Source organism: Apium graveolens, chromosome 2 (genome assembly GCF_009905375.1).
Source record: "Apium graveolens cultivar Ventura chromosome 2, ASM990537v1, whole genome shotgun sequence".
Taxonomy (NCBI): domain Eukaryota; kingdom Viridiplantae; phylum Streptophyta; class Magnoliopsida; order Apiales; family Apiaceae; genus Apium; species Apium graveolens.
In genome coordinates this window covers 168,704,017-168,721,465 of record NC_133648.1, presented here as the reverse complement: position 1 = coordinate 168,721,465, position 17,449 = coordinate 168,704,017, and the positions used below count along the sequence as shown (strand labels likewise).

General features: G+C 32.4%; 1 protein-coding gene across 1 annotated transcript; it reads right to left on the bottom strand.

The window, feature by feature from the left end:
• Positions 1-888: 888 nt before the first annotated feature.
• LOC141707980 (putative aminotransferase TAT2) lies at positions 889-4,511 on the bottom strand. The gene is made up of 7 exons (XM_074511436.1): positions 4,136-4,511; positions 3,134-3,473; positions 2,755-2,973; positions 2,271-2,330; positions 1,578-1,733; positions 1,404-1,497; positions 889-1,303 (listed from the first exon to the last, which is right to left on the bottom strand). Exons 1-7 carry the CDS (start codon positions 4,372-4,374, stop codon positions 1,176-1,178), a joined length of 1,236 nt encoding a protein of 411 aa, XP_074367537.1. The 5' UTR covers positions 4,375-4,511; the 3' UTR covers positions 889-1,175.
• Positions 4,512-17,449: the final 12,938 nt, after the last annotated feature.

Here is a 17,449-nt window from a genome sequence, read left to right as displayed (position 1 = left end):
AAAAGTATAATGAGAAAAACTCTAGTGAAGGAAAAAGAGTACATGTGTTGTACATATTTTAATATGAAAGAAGTATCATGTAACCCCTCATTTCAACGTAAATCTCGAAATTTACGCATCCCAATCTTGTGTACTAATTCCTCGAAAGGAGTTGAAGGGAGCGCCTTTGTGAATAAATCTGCTAGATTCTCACATGAACGAATCTGACAAAAATTGTATTTTTGGTAAATTCTCAAAATAAATCATTACCTCCATATATTCTTAAAAATTCTCCGATTAGAAAATTAATCTTTATTGTTATTGCTGTAGTTGTAATTGCCCTTGTATAACTCCAAGTGCTCTACAAAATAACGGGCCTAATATAGTTACCCCCTCTCAGCAGATACAGTTTTATCACTAATAACTAAGAATACATTTACAAGTATAGGCCCTGACCAGCATGACAAATGGATCTCCAAAGGTGGAGTTATTTGTGTGATGTAGTTACATGGAATTGTAGAGCCTAAGATCTAAGTTACATGGAGGTGAAAGATCAAAAGTTGGAGTTTGGAATATTTAAGGGTCATCCACTAATATACATAACACTGCTCATTGCATGACACATACAAATATCATGCCTCATTAAAATCTTACTAGGAAAAGTCTAATGAGAAAAACTCTAGTGAAGGAAAAAGAGTACATGTGTTGTACATATTTTAATATGAAAGAAGTATCATGTAACCCCTGATTTTAATGTAAATCTCAAAATTTACGTATCCCAATTTTGTGTACTAATTCCTCGAAAGGAGTTGAAGGGAGCGCTTTTGTGAATAAATCTGCTAGATTCTCACATGAACGAATCTGACAAAAATTGTATTTTTGGTAAATTCTCAAAAAAAAATCATTACCTCCATATATTCTTAAAAATTCTCCGATTAGAAAATTAATCTTTATTCTTATTGCTGTAGTTGTAATTGCCCTTGTATAACTCCAAGTGCTCTACAAAATAACGGGCCTAATATAGTTACCCCCTCTCAGCAGATACAGTTTTATCACTAATAACTAAGAATACATTTACAAGTATAGGCCCTGACCAGCATGACAAATGGATCTCCAAAGGTGTTCTTTGGACCGGAAGTCCGGAACCGTGGGCATGTATAATAATACATATAACATTGGATGCACACCTTAAATCATTATTGTTCTGTTAGTTTCTTCGTGTGCCTTTGAGAGAATGACTTCACTCTATCAAATGCTTCTTCGAGTGATGCTGGATCAGCAGCAAAGGTTATGCGGACCCAGTTTTTCAGCCCAACTGTGAGTCCTGCAAGATTCGTACAAGCAAACAAGATTATCTTACATGCAGTGAATAGTAACTAGACGTGCTTTACTTGATTTCTAGACAGTCACTAGCTGTTTCTTACCAGGAAGAATGATCACAGATTCTTCTTGGGCCAGCTTAAAACAGAAGTCAATATCATCAGTAATATCCTCTAGTTTGGAAAGATTCAGCTTTACCTAAAAATTAAGTAATTAATTCAGCAAGTAAACAATGCCATCTTCTAGGTGTTATGTATTGCAAAAAGTTGGTTCCCTACCATTAAAGCCATCGATCCTTGTGGTTTCTGTGGACATGTAATGCAAGGAATTTCCTTTATCTTCTTGCAACATAAATCTGCAGCCTGCTTAAGCATGCTAATGGTTCTCTTATGGAAGACATCTTCGGTTTGCTCAAGAATACGAGGAACAGCAGCCTAAAATATACAGAAGCAACATTTGCTATTAAAAGTGAGTTTAATACATATATAACTAATTTTCATGCAATGTAGAAAATGAATATGTGGCTAGCAGGTTGAGTGCAATTTACTGGAGGACGAATCCTGAGAGCATGCAATGTAGTAATGTGTTTAGGTAGAATGCATAAAGCATAAGGTATGCTAAAAACAGTTAGCGGAAAGATTAAAAATGTGAAATCGTTAAATTTTTCTGTAACATGGTTAGTGTATTGCATTTAAAATCTTTTAACAACAATATAGTTGCCAGCTGGTACATCTATCAGTAGGCTTCTTAAGTTTATACAAAGGGGCCGCATCAACTGATTTTGCAGAGCGCAAGGCTCTTAACTATGTGACCGTGGGTTTGCGCCAGCAACGCCTTACAGTTTGACTAAGATGCCAAATGTTTTGCCCCAGAACCAAGTATCTCGCGTTTTGCTTAATCTATTAAGCAAATTGTTGTGCTTTACAATTAGACTTATCAGGATAAGAGTAACTAAGAAGTTCGCTTCAAACCTGTATGAAAGTTGCAGGACCACCACAAATATCGCAGTACTTTTTTATACGCTCAATAGTCTGAAAAAGAAGAGAGGTGAAAGTATTAGGGAACTGAATTTGCAGCTTATTATCCTGGAATTGTCATATCATCTGCAAATTTCTATTCTTAATATCAGCAAATATTTGTGAGTTGGGTATTTGGCTCTCAATATTCTTGAAACAAATCTGAAATGATGGATAAAATATAATAAAACTCCACAAAACAGTTCTCAGAGTCCAGATAATGACTTGTTACAGTATCAAATGTAGGTGTTACGACCCAAAATCAGGAAAATAAGCAGCTCTGTTTTCTTCTTCAAGCCGCAGTAAAAAATTTACAAGTTAATCATCTGTGTACAGAAATATCTAAATGCACATATTGACTCCAATACTTGAACATACATAAGCTTCAACAATATGAACAGTCTAATAAACAACATCCGATAGTACACTATTTGCAAACCTTTGGTGTTTTGAAGAAGCCATGGGGATCACACGTAACAAACCAACCAAGTCGCCAACCAGGCACCATCCATCTCTTCGATAAAGACCCTAGAGTAAGGACAGTGACAGTGGATCCAAAAACTCCCATAGGCACAAAAGGATTATCCCCAAAAGCTAGATGCCCATAAACTTCATCAGCAATAACAGGGAGTTTGAGTTTTGCTGCAGTTTCAGCAATCTACATGCAAACATAAAAAAAGAGATTAAGCAGTGGCAATGCTAACTGCAGTATTCTTTGTGAAGCTTAAACTAAGTTTGAGGCTTCAATCGGAACTAACTACCCTTAAGTACTCTACCTGTTCACGACTAGCATTAAAGTATTCTACCCGAGTACTAACCTTCTTTAAATGTTGATAACTGTACACATTGCCGCAGGGATTTCCAGGGTTTATAATGACCACTGCAACAGTTTGGTGATCAGCAAGAGCTTCAACAGCTTTAAGATCAACCTCCCAGCCCTTCTCTGGAAGAAGGTCATAATGGCGGATTTCAAGATGTCTAAAAGCAGCACAAAGTTCATATATTGGAAAACCTGGTCTTGGAACCAAGATATTTGCACCGGGCCGAGCAAGAATGGACAATGCTAGTTCAATAGCTTGTGTGCAACCAGATGTGACATAAACATCATCCTGCAATAACTTATATGGAAGATTACGGGATAAGTATCCTGCAATTGCCCTGTTACAAAAGAAACGACAAATAAGAAAATATAACAGGGTATAAAAACAAAGCCAATGGTTCCAAGACCACTGGATTAACAAATTTTAGTTTTTGTGTCATATTATAAATATTACACACCATTGGACATGCTCTAACAGTTTAGATTTAACATGCAAGCTTTAAATTGTACTAACTAGTGAACTTGGCTTATTCCACCTGAATTGACATGGTAATTAAGATTGTACTCCCCCGTCTCACCCAATTCTTAATATTGGGTAAAAAAAATTAAATTTATAGTGAAAAATGAGGATAGTGATTGGACCAATTAGTATTAAATTTATAAAGTGTAGTGGATGTTAATATTTATGTCCTAAAATTTTACTATTTTTGGAATATAAAGAAATGAAATAATACGTCCCAAAATGAAACTACAAATAAATGAGAGGTAAGGGAGTACTAACTAATGAACGTGGTTCATTCCACATCAAATTGACATGGTGGTGAGTACATTCCTGTCTAAATTAACTGATAAAAATGAACGAAACCAAACTACAGAACCCGTATGAGGGAGTGTAAGACGTCGGTGAAGAAGACTACGAAACCAAATTAACAGAGTATTAACAATCCAAGTGATACCAAAATTCCAACAAAAAAGGCTATGTTAATTGAAGAAGACTTACAATCTAGTTTGAGGAAGACCAATAGTAGGAGAATAGCCATTGAACTTATTGGAACGAATAGAATCAATAACAGAATCTTGAGCAACAGCAGTGGTACGAAAACAAGAAAAAGTAGTAGGGTCACCCATTCCTAATGAAATCATTCTCCTTTCATCAGCATTCGCCATTAACAATCCAAGAATCCCCTTAATTGTTATTGTTGATGGTGTATCTATGCGCACTCCATTCCCATTCTCCATATTCTATCCAATTTTCTCGATTTCTAAATTCAAACGCAAAGGTGCTCAGCTTTTTTATAGACTTCAGAAATGAAATGAGGGGAGAAGAGAATTAAGGAGGGCTTAAATATTTGTATGTATGTATGTATGTATGTGTAACAGTGTAAAAGTACTTCTTATGTGACACTTGCATGTTCACAAAAATATTTTGGACTTATATAAGAGATAAGTGATGCCCAACTCATCCACGTGACTAGCCAAACAATACTCTTTCCCTTTTTTAAAATGAACATGAATTCCATAATTTCATATTAAATCCTCTTTTTAACCCAAGATCCTCGTCCTCTGTTCTCGCTTTATTTAAATAATAATATCCAAGTCTGGGTTGCGTTTCATCCTCTCTTCTCCTTTTATTTAAATAATATCGAGGTTGGGGTTGCGTTCACTTTGCAACAATAAACCGAGTTACAAATTCACTGTCGGTTTTTTCTGCGCGTGCTGGATTAATTTTAAAAATTTTATTAGTGAAATTTTTTATATATAGGGATTTATTATTATTAATAAATTATTCATAAATTAAAAAATTTAGGCACATACCAGAAAATTCGATCTAATAAATATAAGACTTTAATATAGGGACTATAATTCGGGTCAAACAAGACGAGTTTTGGGACATGTGTAATAAGAGTTGAGATTAATCGAGTCGAGTTAGCCGGCTCATTTAAATTAATTGAGGCAGAACATCTTCCCAAACTCAACTTGATTAATTCATGAGTGGGTCAAGTCGGCTCGCAGAATTTAACAAGCCGAACCAGGTGAGTTCACGAGTTGTGTTCTTATTTATTTATTTATATTTGTCAAATGAGTTTTTAAAATTAGTTATCAATAATCCAACTATACCGATGTCAACATATATCTAAAATATTCTAATTTTTTAAGAAAAATAACAAATTAGTATGGCAGGAGATCTTAATAAATTAAAATTATATTCACTAGTAATCGTAACTAGTGCTTTGTCCCTTATTGATGTTTTCATTTTTAAAATTTTCAATCGATGATCCAACTATATGGATGTTAGGATATATCTAATTTAGTAATGCTAGTTTAAAACTCGTGGGGTGCACGAGTTTTTTATAATATTACATAATTTTTTAAAATTTTAATCTGAATTTAATTCTTAAATTTGTTAATTTAATATTTCTAAATGACATGAACTAATAATAAATATATTAATCTACGTGACTTTTTTACGAAGAGTTAGGTGAAAAAGTAATGTTACTCATTTAATGATACATTTTTAGTCATATTTCTACGTCTGATCATAATTTTTTTTTAAATAAAATTTAAGTTAGTTTAGATTAATAATATATGAATTATGTTTAGTCTTATATTAACTTCTCCTCATATTTGAATTAATAGTTTGGATTATTTTGTTTTAAAACGAGATTCATTACACCGACCAAGTTATTAATTTTTTTTTTAAAACCCGGATCAGTATGATTGTAATAACCCCAATTTTTGGAAAATTTTTGAAACCCTTATGAATAGTGTTTTTGCTGAATGAGAAAACTTTTCATGCCACACTAGGTAGGGGTTCTTTTATGGATATTCTGAGATTTTATTGGCACTCTATATGGTATATAAGTGTATGTAAAGATCGTCAGAATCCAATTCCGAACACTTTGATTTTTCCCGAAAATCCACTAGATACGGAAAGAATTGAGTATAAGGTAACATGATAAAAATGATTTAAATTAAAGGATTATAAGAGAGGATCATAAAAGGAATAAAATATATTGAGAAATGTTAAGAGAACCTAAGTAATAAGATCCCGGGTATGATCCCTCAAACGATAAACGAAAACGAAACTTAAGCGAACCGTATAACAGATCAGCGGTCATTAGGCAAACAATTAGGAAGTTAATCAAAGGGATTAGAGAGGATGATGTCACCCAACCAATGAGAAGAGGACAAGGAGGGGAGGATGACATCATGAGGATGACATAAGCATGACATAGGGAGGAAGGAGATGTGGTTGGTTTATAACCACACAAAATCAAGGTTAATTAAGTAATTAACCTAAAACAACACAAAAATCAACCAACCAAGCAAACATTTCATTTTTTCACCAAACAAAACACAAACCCCCCATTTTTCTTCTTGAAGCTCTCGGCCCTTTTCTTAAAAAATGAAGATCCAAGCTCCACCACTTACTATTTAGCAAGGTATATATCTAAGCTTCCCCATGGATAGTTACATACTTCCTATAAGTTTAAGCTTCTAATTCCAAACCAATCTTTTTCTATAAATCATGGAAGAAGATGGTGAATAGTATTTTTCAAGAACTAAAATTTGTGTTCTTGAAGTTTTGTTTAGATTAAGCTTGGATAAGGACTTTAAGGGTGATTCCAAGCCATTCTCTTGATTCTCCACTCTCCAAGGAAGGTATAAACTCCAAACCCTAGCTTTAATTTGTATATTAGGTTGATTATGGTTGTGAGGGTAAAGAGTAGCTTGAAACTTGTTTGTTTAAGAGTTTGGGCTGGAATGGTGGTGATTGATTTGTTGAAATCTTAAGATTTGGTTAAAGAATGTAGTATAGTTTAAATTCAAGTTTTAGGAGTAAGTAAATGGATTATAATGAGTTGGTTTGGGGCTGTTGTAATGTATTTTGGATGGAGTTTGGATTGGGTTGTGAATTGGGGTTGAATTGTGGTTGTTTTGAGTTGGTTTAAATTTGGGAAATCGCGTAAACATAGTCATCGTAATGTCCGATTTACTTTAGACTGCTTTTGTTCATAACATTTGGACCCGAGAACTCCCTGCTAGGTTTTGACCATTGCCATTTTTAGATAGTTCATGTTACGAGCTTCGTTTTGATATGTAGTTCGTTTGATTCCGATGAACGGTTTAGGAGAAACGGCCGTTTTAAGTAACGACGTTTCGCGAATGAACCCTTACCCCTAAATGGTTAAAGTCTAGTTTCTTAAGCGACCGGGGTTTAATTCCGACTTATGTTGTTGTTCATAGGTTATTGGACCCACTCTAAGCTTAAGTCTATCCGGGAGCACTCAGGCAAGTTTTCTACCCGTTATACTGTTGTTGTGATGTAAATATATGTATATGCATTATCTTGTGATAAGTGCATGATTGTTATTAGCAAATTTTGCGATATATTGGAGCATGCTGATATGGTATATATGCATGTCTGTTTCGTAATCTGCTTATCTATCTGTTGATTTCAATGCTTATAGTTGCATAATACCTATGCTAGAAATAAGCAAGTAGTTGCGTATACCCTTAGTATAGGGGATAAAAGGTGAACATATTTCTAAACCGGGAGTCGATGTTCCCGAGTATAATATATATATTTTATATATATATGGTTATAGTTTTCAAAACTATTAATCGAATAAGGATTATTCGATAACTTTAACTTTATTTTATTTAATGAATATTATTTCGAATATTCATCCGAGGGCTTATGACTCAGTTTATATTATTTAATGATTGTTAATTGGATAGTCATTTGAGGATGTATTGAATCCTTTATTTTATTTAATGAATATTATTTATAATATTCATTCGAGGTATTATGACTCCGCTTATTATTTAATAATATTCTTTATTTTATTAAAGAATAATGTTTCGATAATCAAACTTATTTTCGATTATTCAAATAAAGATAGTACTTTCATATAAGTATATCTTTGGTTATTTAATATCCATTTCAAGTATAAGTTTTAAAACTTCTACTTCGATTATTTTTTTATAAGGATTATCTTTATGAGAATATTATTTAAATAATAATATTCAGATATTCTCTAATATATCGGGACTGATTTATTTTAATAAATCAGCAGTACTCCAAACATTCTTAAAAATGTTTTCGAGTCTTCAAAATAATTTTTAAAGTTAGAGTGGACCCCAAAACTCATTTTTATATTTAAGATCTTCCTTTCAAAGGGGATTTAAATACTCGCTCAAAACCTGGGGGATCCAGCTCTGTGGTGCATTTTACATTCGCAACGTGGTTGCTGTTTTGAGAAAACAAATGAATTGATTACTTACCCAACGTTCGGGAAGTAAGCCCATCTAATTGAGTCGGCATAAGCGACAGGCCGGGGTACGGTCTATCAAAGTGTAAGTGGCTGGGTGGCAGTCCATCAACGCGTAAGAGGCCGGGTGGCGGTCCAGCACAAGGTCCTTATGTGGCCAGGGTGATGACCGGTGGGGGATTCATCCATCTACTAGTAGAAAAGGTTACTTATTGGTATCTTTGCCTGATCAGCAAGATATCAGGTTTATGCCAAAATTCTTTTCTTTCCAAAATTCATTGGATATTGCAACTCTGTTCATACTTTACATGAGGTTTTCAGGAAATGTATGAGAGATATATATATGGATATATATATATATATATATATATATATATATATATATATATATATATATATATATATATCGGGAATTAATGAAGTATCTCGTAACTTCATTTCATTCAATAATATTTCAAAGATTGAATCTATTCAAGTCTTATCTTGTATTCTCATCTATGTGATGAACTTTTGAAACTAATTATAACTTGAACGGTGGTAGTTCAAGTAGTATTTGGAAAAGATATAAGTATATTGGAGTATCTTGTAACTTTATCTTTTAAACTTATATCTAGTAAATGATTATCTTATGCATGACAAAGATTTTCAGAAAAACGTTGAGACAAGGTTAGATATATGAGATCACCTTGCAACGATATTTTTATATAGTTATACACTGGAACTCTGTGTGTATTATGCATGGAAGAGGACTTCCCATATTTTGAAAATTATATATGTATATATATATACTGAATATTTTGCGACTTCATCGCATTAAGATATCAACTTGGTTCATTTCTTTTGACCAAGACTTTCATGAGTACTATGAGAAGGCTCATATATTGTTAATCATTATACATATTATTTTGGTGGGCTTGCTGCTCACCCTTGCTTTCTTCTTTCATCACACAACATCAGATAGACAAGATGAACAGGACCAAGCTCCCAATTCGCGAGCGGATAGGAAACGTTCCGCAGTTTCCTATAGGCGTTGATGTCGCTGTAGCTGAGGTAGGAACTACCAATAGGCTAGGCTTTCAACTTTTGATGTATCAGATTATGTATATTTATGAATTGTAATAATGGCAAAGAAATGTAAATTTATTCAGAAACCCTTTTGAGGTGTAATGGCAAATAATTGTGGAATAAAATGACTCGTGTTATTTTTTTTGGATATTCATCTCTGAGACTATAACTTGTGGTGTGTGTGTTTATTGTGGGGTCACAGTACAGAGTAGTCGATTATTTATTAAGATTGGGTGTTATTAAGGGAAATGGAACTCGTGACAACCCGGATCCCCGACCCCGGATTTGGGGGTGTTACAATGATAATTTTGTATTAGTCCAGAAGAATTTCATTTTAGTTGGTAGCGTTACATTTTAGTTTTAATTTTTTTAATTTTGGATCAACAACTGTATAATGTGCTTTTAGCCTGAAATGAATAGTATAATTGTTTTATTTTAGCTTAATTCAATATTATAATTAAGTAGCAGGGGGATTAATAGTATTTATTATTTTTTTTAGCTCCAGACACATTAACCAACCAAATTCAACAAATTATATTTAGTTTATTTTAAATTTTATTTTAGCCAGGATCCAAATTATAATTTTGTTTCAACTCGTATTAAAAGTGTAGATTATTTTAGAATAATAATAATTAAATTGGTTATTATGCTAAATATCATTCTATAATTTAAATAAATAAAAATTAAATTAGTAGAATAAATTTATTTTAATATCAATTTGAATAATATAGTGCTCGATATAAATTAGAATTTAAATTAGTATATGAGGTTATCTTAAATATCGATTTGAATAACATAAAATTCGATATTAATAAAAAATTATATAGGTTGATGAACTTGACCTCAATATGAATTAAAGTTTAATTGGAAGAAAATGTTGACTTTAATATCGATTAGAGTATCATAGAGTTGGATATGAAGTTGAATTTGTACATGAAGTTGACTTTAATATCAATTGGAATTAGAATGAGCAATCGACCAAACTTTTAATATTTCATCTATTATAATATAGTACGTATATATAAAACTTTACTATATATATATATATATATATATGGGGCTACTCCGATAGAAACCAATTTAGAAAAAAAACTAGAAAAATTTTCGAATGATATTCTAAAAATATCACAATTTTATTGAAAATCTTGCAGATTGCATAGATTTTACAAGTAGAACGTTGCAATATATATTATTCTACAAAACATACTTAGTTTGCATAACATAAATGTTCATGTTGCAGAACATACATATTGTACTTGTAAATATATGAGATTTGCATGATTTTATTGAAGTAATGATATTTGTGAAACGTATTTTATAAGATAACACATTTCAGAAGATATTTTATTTGCAGAATATAGATGGACTCCGAGGACTCCGATGACTCTAATTAAAAGGTGGACTCCATAGAACTAGGGTTAAGTTCTATGGAGTACACTAGGGGTGCACAAGGGTTGACAAAACCGATCAAACCAGACCCAACCCTATTTTCGGCCAATTAAATCGAACCGTTATAACCCGATAGTAGGTTGGGTTAAAAATATGCCAACCCGACTTTAATGGGTTGGGTATGGGTTTTAAGTTATTTTTAATCAACCTAACCTGAATTTTTAATTATTCGTATAAATATATACTAAGTATATCTCTATTCTATACTTCTTGTATTAATATGTTGTTCAATTTCAAACTAAATTTGTTGCATATCAATTATAGTCAATTATATAATTTATTTTTCATACACCATTAGAGATCCTTTGTACTTTTTTGTGCATAAAACATATTTTACTATAAATAAACCCAAGAGTTTATCTTAGAGTAATGCTATGAATCTCGAAGGATATCTAAAAAAATGTACTCGAATGACACATACCATGATCTTGTTTGTGGATTCATATGTCTCCACAAGTAGTCTCATATCATAAATATATTTTTTATCAACTATATATTTTGAATAACTTTTAACAAACCATTCAACCCAACCCAAACCGAACCAAACCGATGAGTAAAGGGTAGGGTTGGGTTGCATTTTTATTTTTTATGGGTCGGGTTGTAAATTTTCAAACCGATTTAATTGGGTCTGGTTGCTAAAATGGCTCTAACCCGGCCAACCCGACCCATGTGCACCCCTAGAGTACACTATTTCATTGGAATCCTTGGAGTCCATTTATGTTCTGCAAGTAAAATATAGCTTAAAATATTGCAAAACATATTATTTTTCGACAAAAATCACTATTCTATTAAAAATCTTGTATATTGCATACATTTTACAAGCTGAACATTGTAAATATATTATTCTACAAAACATGTTTAGTTTGCAGAACATAAATGTTTATTTTGCAGAACATATTGCTGAACATACCTATTGTACTGTAAATATATGAGATTTGTATGATTTTGTCGAAGTTATGCTATTTGTGTAACATGTTTAGCAAAATAACACGTTTTACAAGATATTTTATTTGCAGAACGTAAATGGACTCCGAGGACTCCGAGAAAAAGGTGGACTCCATAGAAATTTACTTATATATATATATATATAGAGAGTCAAGTTCTATAGAGACCACCTTTTTGTTGGAGACCTTGGAGACCACTTATGTTCTGCAACTGAAATCTTGCATAAAAACATTACAAAACGTATTATTTTTTGAATTATGTTCTACAAAGATCATTATTTTATTCAAAATCTTGAACATTATGCATGTACTGCATGTAGAACATTACAAAATGTTTTATCCTACGAAATATGTTTAGTTTGCAGAACATTTGTTCAAATTGCAGAACATACACATTATACTTATTAAACTTAAATATTTTTCAATAAATTTTAATGAATTAGTATGTTAGGTCACACACACTGTAGAGGGGGGGGGGTGAATATAGTGTATAGCACAATCAAATCGAATTCTAATAACACAAATAACAGAAAGCAGACTTTATTCAAAGCAATAAACTCTGTTACAATGCGGAACTGTCCTCTCTCAGTGATGAACAAATATCATGAGAGCTGCTAGGATTACAATAAATAATATTCTCGATAATGATAACACTTATAGTGTAAACCCTATGTCTGTGTTTATATACTACACAGTTACAAGATAATCGCTAATTGATATGGAATATAATTCTGTTTCCTAAAATATATCAATCAGATATCTTTTCTTCCAAGTATTCCATTCTTTACAGAATTCCTTCTTCATGCATATCTCTTCTTACGTTTGTCTTGATCTTCTCTTCAATCAATCAGCCGCCTTCCTTATCTGAACGTTTCCTTTAAATCCTGATATTATCTTCTGATAAATATCTCCTGAACCTTAAGTACTGATGACTTACGTTCTGACTTCAGTATAAGTGCTGATTTCAGTTAAGTACTGATTTGTCCTGTTTAAGTAAGATCTGAAAGCTAAACATAAATCATATTAGTCATGACATTATCAAATATATCTAACAATCTCCCCCAACTTGTAAATTAGCATAATATACAAGTTTAACAGATATTTGATGATGTCAAAAACATTAAGTACAAATGCATGAGAATTTGACTAGATAAATACAACTTACAGTCCTTAAAGCTTTACCAACTTTAACTTCTGATAACAACTTCAGTCTGTATAGATATCAGAATTTGAGCAGTTGTAGATCTTGACTTGGCTTCACTTTCTGATCTCTCTGATATCAGGAGTTGTTCTGAGATAGTTCTTTAACAAACATCTCTCAGCATATCTGAGTTCATCAATCATTCTCCTTTTAGCATCTTGAAGTTCTGCAGAATTTTCACCAGTTTGGAAGATAGCAGCCCTGAGATCATTAATTCTAGCTTTCCTTATGTCCTGATCCAGTCTGATCAAATATGCCTTGTCAGACTCAAGATTGAATTATACAGCCTTTTAACCCAGAAATATAGTTATAATCTTAGCAGAGTTAGGCTTCATCTCAACAATATCACCCTTGTGATCTCTGTACTTTGGAAGATATGTGTTGTCAGACTTTACAGAATAAAGCCTTTTCTGTCTCTGAATTTGATTCTTCAAATAGTTTGCAGCACTTTCTGTTATTCTGTCATTCACTTGAAGTAAAAAATAAAACATGTTCCAGCTCTTCAAAATACTTCAGTGGAATAGCATTTTCCCTTATGTGGTAAACCCTTCCATCTGTCATGAAGTACAACAAGATGTGTTCTTTCAAGTAGGTATGGTAAACCATTGGTACAGATTCTAGTTGATTCAATCTTTCAGGAGTTGCTCCAATACCTGGTTCACTTAAGGAAGTTGGATCATTGATTGTGTTCTGTACTCTTCTTTCATCAGCACTACCCAATCCAGATTTATCTCTTGCTTCCTTTCCAGTAACCACTCTTGCTTCAAAACCACTTGCAACAGTCTTCAAAGGTTGAGTCTGTTTGGCTTTGGTGAAACCTGGTAGGAGTAACTTTGAAGGTTTGATGTAATATCCGGGATATATAGTGTAATTATTTTTGCTATTAAATAATTATTATGTGTGTTCAGTATCTATTCTGTGAATTAACTGTTAAGTGTTATTTGTATCTGGATATTCAAAAATAGTATTAATTGAGTATTTCAATTTTTATATGTCCAAAATAAAATATAGATAATTGTCATATCTTCCTAATTATTATTATGTTGATTTATGAATTCATATGAATCATATGAAATTTATAAAATCTTTTTCCGAGTATTTAAAATCTATTTTATAAAAACGGGAACCAACCGACGTCAACCGTTGATACGTTTTTGGAAACCGAAACTCTTTCGAGAACTCCTTCCTAACCTGATTGTAATATTCCGAGCATTTTCCATGTTTCGACTTTTTCGATCCGGCGTACGGTTTGTCCTGCGCGGGTCCCGGCGCAACATTTTCGATACAATATTCGTTTCGGTAAATCAATAAAACCCGTATTTTCGATAAACGGGAATCTTGTTCTCCGGCCACACTCCGGCGAGTCGACGGCTGGGCTGGCAAAATTGCAAACAGGCCCCTGTAGTTTTGTAGATGATGAAGTTTAGTCCCTGTAGTTTGTAAAGTTTTCAAAAATAGGATTCCTGTTTATAAAATGTTTAAAAATCATATTTCCTATTTATTTTTATTATAAAAATTCATTTTTAATTTCTGAAAATTCTAAAAATTAGTATTTTAATTCCGAAAATTATTTTTAATTCAAAAATAAATCTGAATTAATTAGTTAATTAATTTCAGTTGATTCTTAATTGATTAATTGGTCAATTAATTCAAAAATTAATTGATTAATTGATTTAATTAATTAATAATTGATTTTAATTAATTATTTAATTAGATATAATTATTTAAAAATAATTTAAAAATTCCGAAAAATAGTTTCGAGCTTTAAAATATTATTCTAAATTATTTTCAAGGCTCGATAATTATTACAAAATTGTTTCGGAGCCAGAATTGGCCAACGGAACCCTGTTTATTAACCCGAAATTGATCCAATGACCCGTATTAATTCTGAAAAATACTTTAAAAATCATTTTAAATACCCGAAAGCATATTTATGACCCGAGACTTCTTTATAAATGATATGTCATTGATTGCGTGATGTATTATGTGTTATACGTGACTTGTTGATTGACTATCGGTCTATATATTCGGTGTTTACTTGGTTATTGCATAACTTTCAATCCGTTAATCGGATTTGGGTGAAACGAAGGGTAGATAGAAGTATGTGTTGAATAGAATCCTATGAGTTGATGATTGATAGATGCTTATAATATGTGAGCAGAAGAGGCAAGACGTAGGAAAGGCAAGACGTAGGAAAGGGAAACAGGTAGTTGAGGAGTAAAACGATTGTGATTGGAAGCGAGTGAAGGATAGTAAGCTAATACCAGGCAAGTGTTCTGAACTTTCTCGAGATATTGTAGTACTTGATAGTCTTGTTGACATTGCAAGTGCTTTGAAGCACAGAAACCTAAACTCTGATTTCAGTTATTGTTCTTGAGCCATGAACCATATTCTTTCTAAGCCATTGATTATTGTACACCCAAACACGAACCACAAATCTACGATACTACTCCACAAATATATACAAACTAAATACCAGACACTGAACTGAATTATTATATACTCAACCCATGGTATCTTATGCTTTGAAAGACCAAATTCTTGAAACCCTGAAACATTGATTCCTTTGTTATCCAATTCTTTCATTACCCAACATCCAAGCCTTGAAAGTACTTTGTTGATCCACACAAGGATTGAAACCCTTTCATTGTTAAACACTCACTGTTGTTAATGATTCTGATTATTGTTTAATTTTGTTATTATGTTAGAATTGGATTGTTTTTATAAAATTGTGGACCAGATTCATGGTCAGACCATATAATGGTCAAGTTAGGCCAATGTGTGCCTTGGATCCAGTAGTTAGAGCAATGCTGTGTGCTTTGCTCGGGGTTAGTGCGTGACTGATCATCAGCCTAACCTTGGTTTTAAAATAAAAATATAGTATCCAATTCTAAATCATAATCCATTGTTCACTTGATATCATAACCATATTCACTTGATGATCATTATTCTCAGTTTTGTCATTGTGACTTGCTGAGCTAGTTAGCTCATTTGTGCGATGTTGTTTATACTCTTTCCAGTTAAGAAGGAACCAGTTGGTAGCAAGGATCCCCAGTCCAGTGCGAGAGCTAGGGATTAAGTCTGTTGAAGCTGAGCTAGTAGGCTTCTTTTGGAATAATGTAAATTGTAAAAGTTTGTAATATATTTAAAACTCAGTTCGAGTTTAATGGTTGGGATTTAATCGGTATGTAATATATTAGTGTGTTTGGCTTGTGTGCATACTTTAGCCTGTTGCGATCCGTGGTAGTTGGTAAGTAGGGTCATTGCATATTATTATTATCTTTAGTATTGTTATAAGCAGGTTATAAATAAGGTATGTGTGTGGACCCCAAACTTCTGACCCGGGTTTGGAGGGCGCCACAGTTTTGGTATCAGAGCTACAGGTTATAAGTCACTGACACAAGCTTAGGTTGACGGGAATGGGTAGAGGTGTTGGATTTTAATCGCAGCGGGGGCATGGCAAAACACTTTTACACACACAAAATCCAAATAAAAGCATACAGATCATGAATAAAAATTCGAGGGATCGAATCTAACCTTTAAAATAATTCGGAGACAACGATCAGTGATCCTTAGCAGTTGCTCCTCAAGTGTGAAGTACTCCACCGGTATCCACTAAAAAAACGATGTTAAGGAGGAGGTAGAAGGTGGAGAGAATTGGGTTTTCCAAACTTTTTGGGTTTTGGGATTCTCGGGTTCGAATAAAAATAGGGTCTATAATAGTGTATTTAGAGGCAAAATTTTCAGCTGAAATTTTCCCATAAATATTATTATTATTATTATCCCATTTATTATTCTCATTAATAATTAAAACACCTTTTACTTATTAATCCTTTTTCTAAACACTTTAGAAATAATTCTCTCTCTTGATTTAATTTCCAAAAATTAAATCCTTAATTAATAATATTAAGAACTTTTCTTAATTAATTTATAATCAATTAAATCTCATTTAATCAATTATTAAATTTGCCAATTAATTATTTATTTCACAAATAAATAATTATTAGCCATTATTAATTAATTCCTCCACCATTAAATCATTCTCCTTTTATGGTATGACCCTGTAGGTTCAATATTAAGCCGGTAGTAGAAATAAATAATAATAAAACTATTTTATCATTATTTATATAAATTCTCTAATTTATTAAATATGATTAATTAATTAATCACATTTATTCTACATCGTGAGAGATATTTCTCAGCATATCGTGACTATCCGGATAATATGAATTCACTGCTTAGAATACCAAGAATCTATTCAGTGAATAGTTACCGTACAATAAACTCCTTCTACCCTACAATGTCCCGATTAAATACAAGGCATGGATCTCGTGTCAAGCCTATCTAATTCAATCACTTTGCTTACCATTTACTATGCG

Coding starts and splice junctions, on each gene's coding strand:
- LOC141707980 (XM_074511436.1), bottom strand. CDS start 4,374: ATGGAGAATGGGAATGGAGTGCGCATAGATACACCATCAACAATAACA. Junction 3,474..4,135: donor GGTCTTCCTCAAACTAGATT/GTAAGTCTTCTT, acceptor CTTTTGTAACAG/GGCAATTGCAGGATACTTAT. Junction 1,734..2,270: donor GTCCTGCAACTTTCATACAG/GTTTGAAGCGAA, acceptor TGTATATTTTAG/GCTGCTGTTCCTCGTATTCT.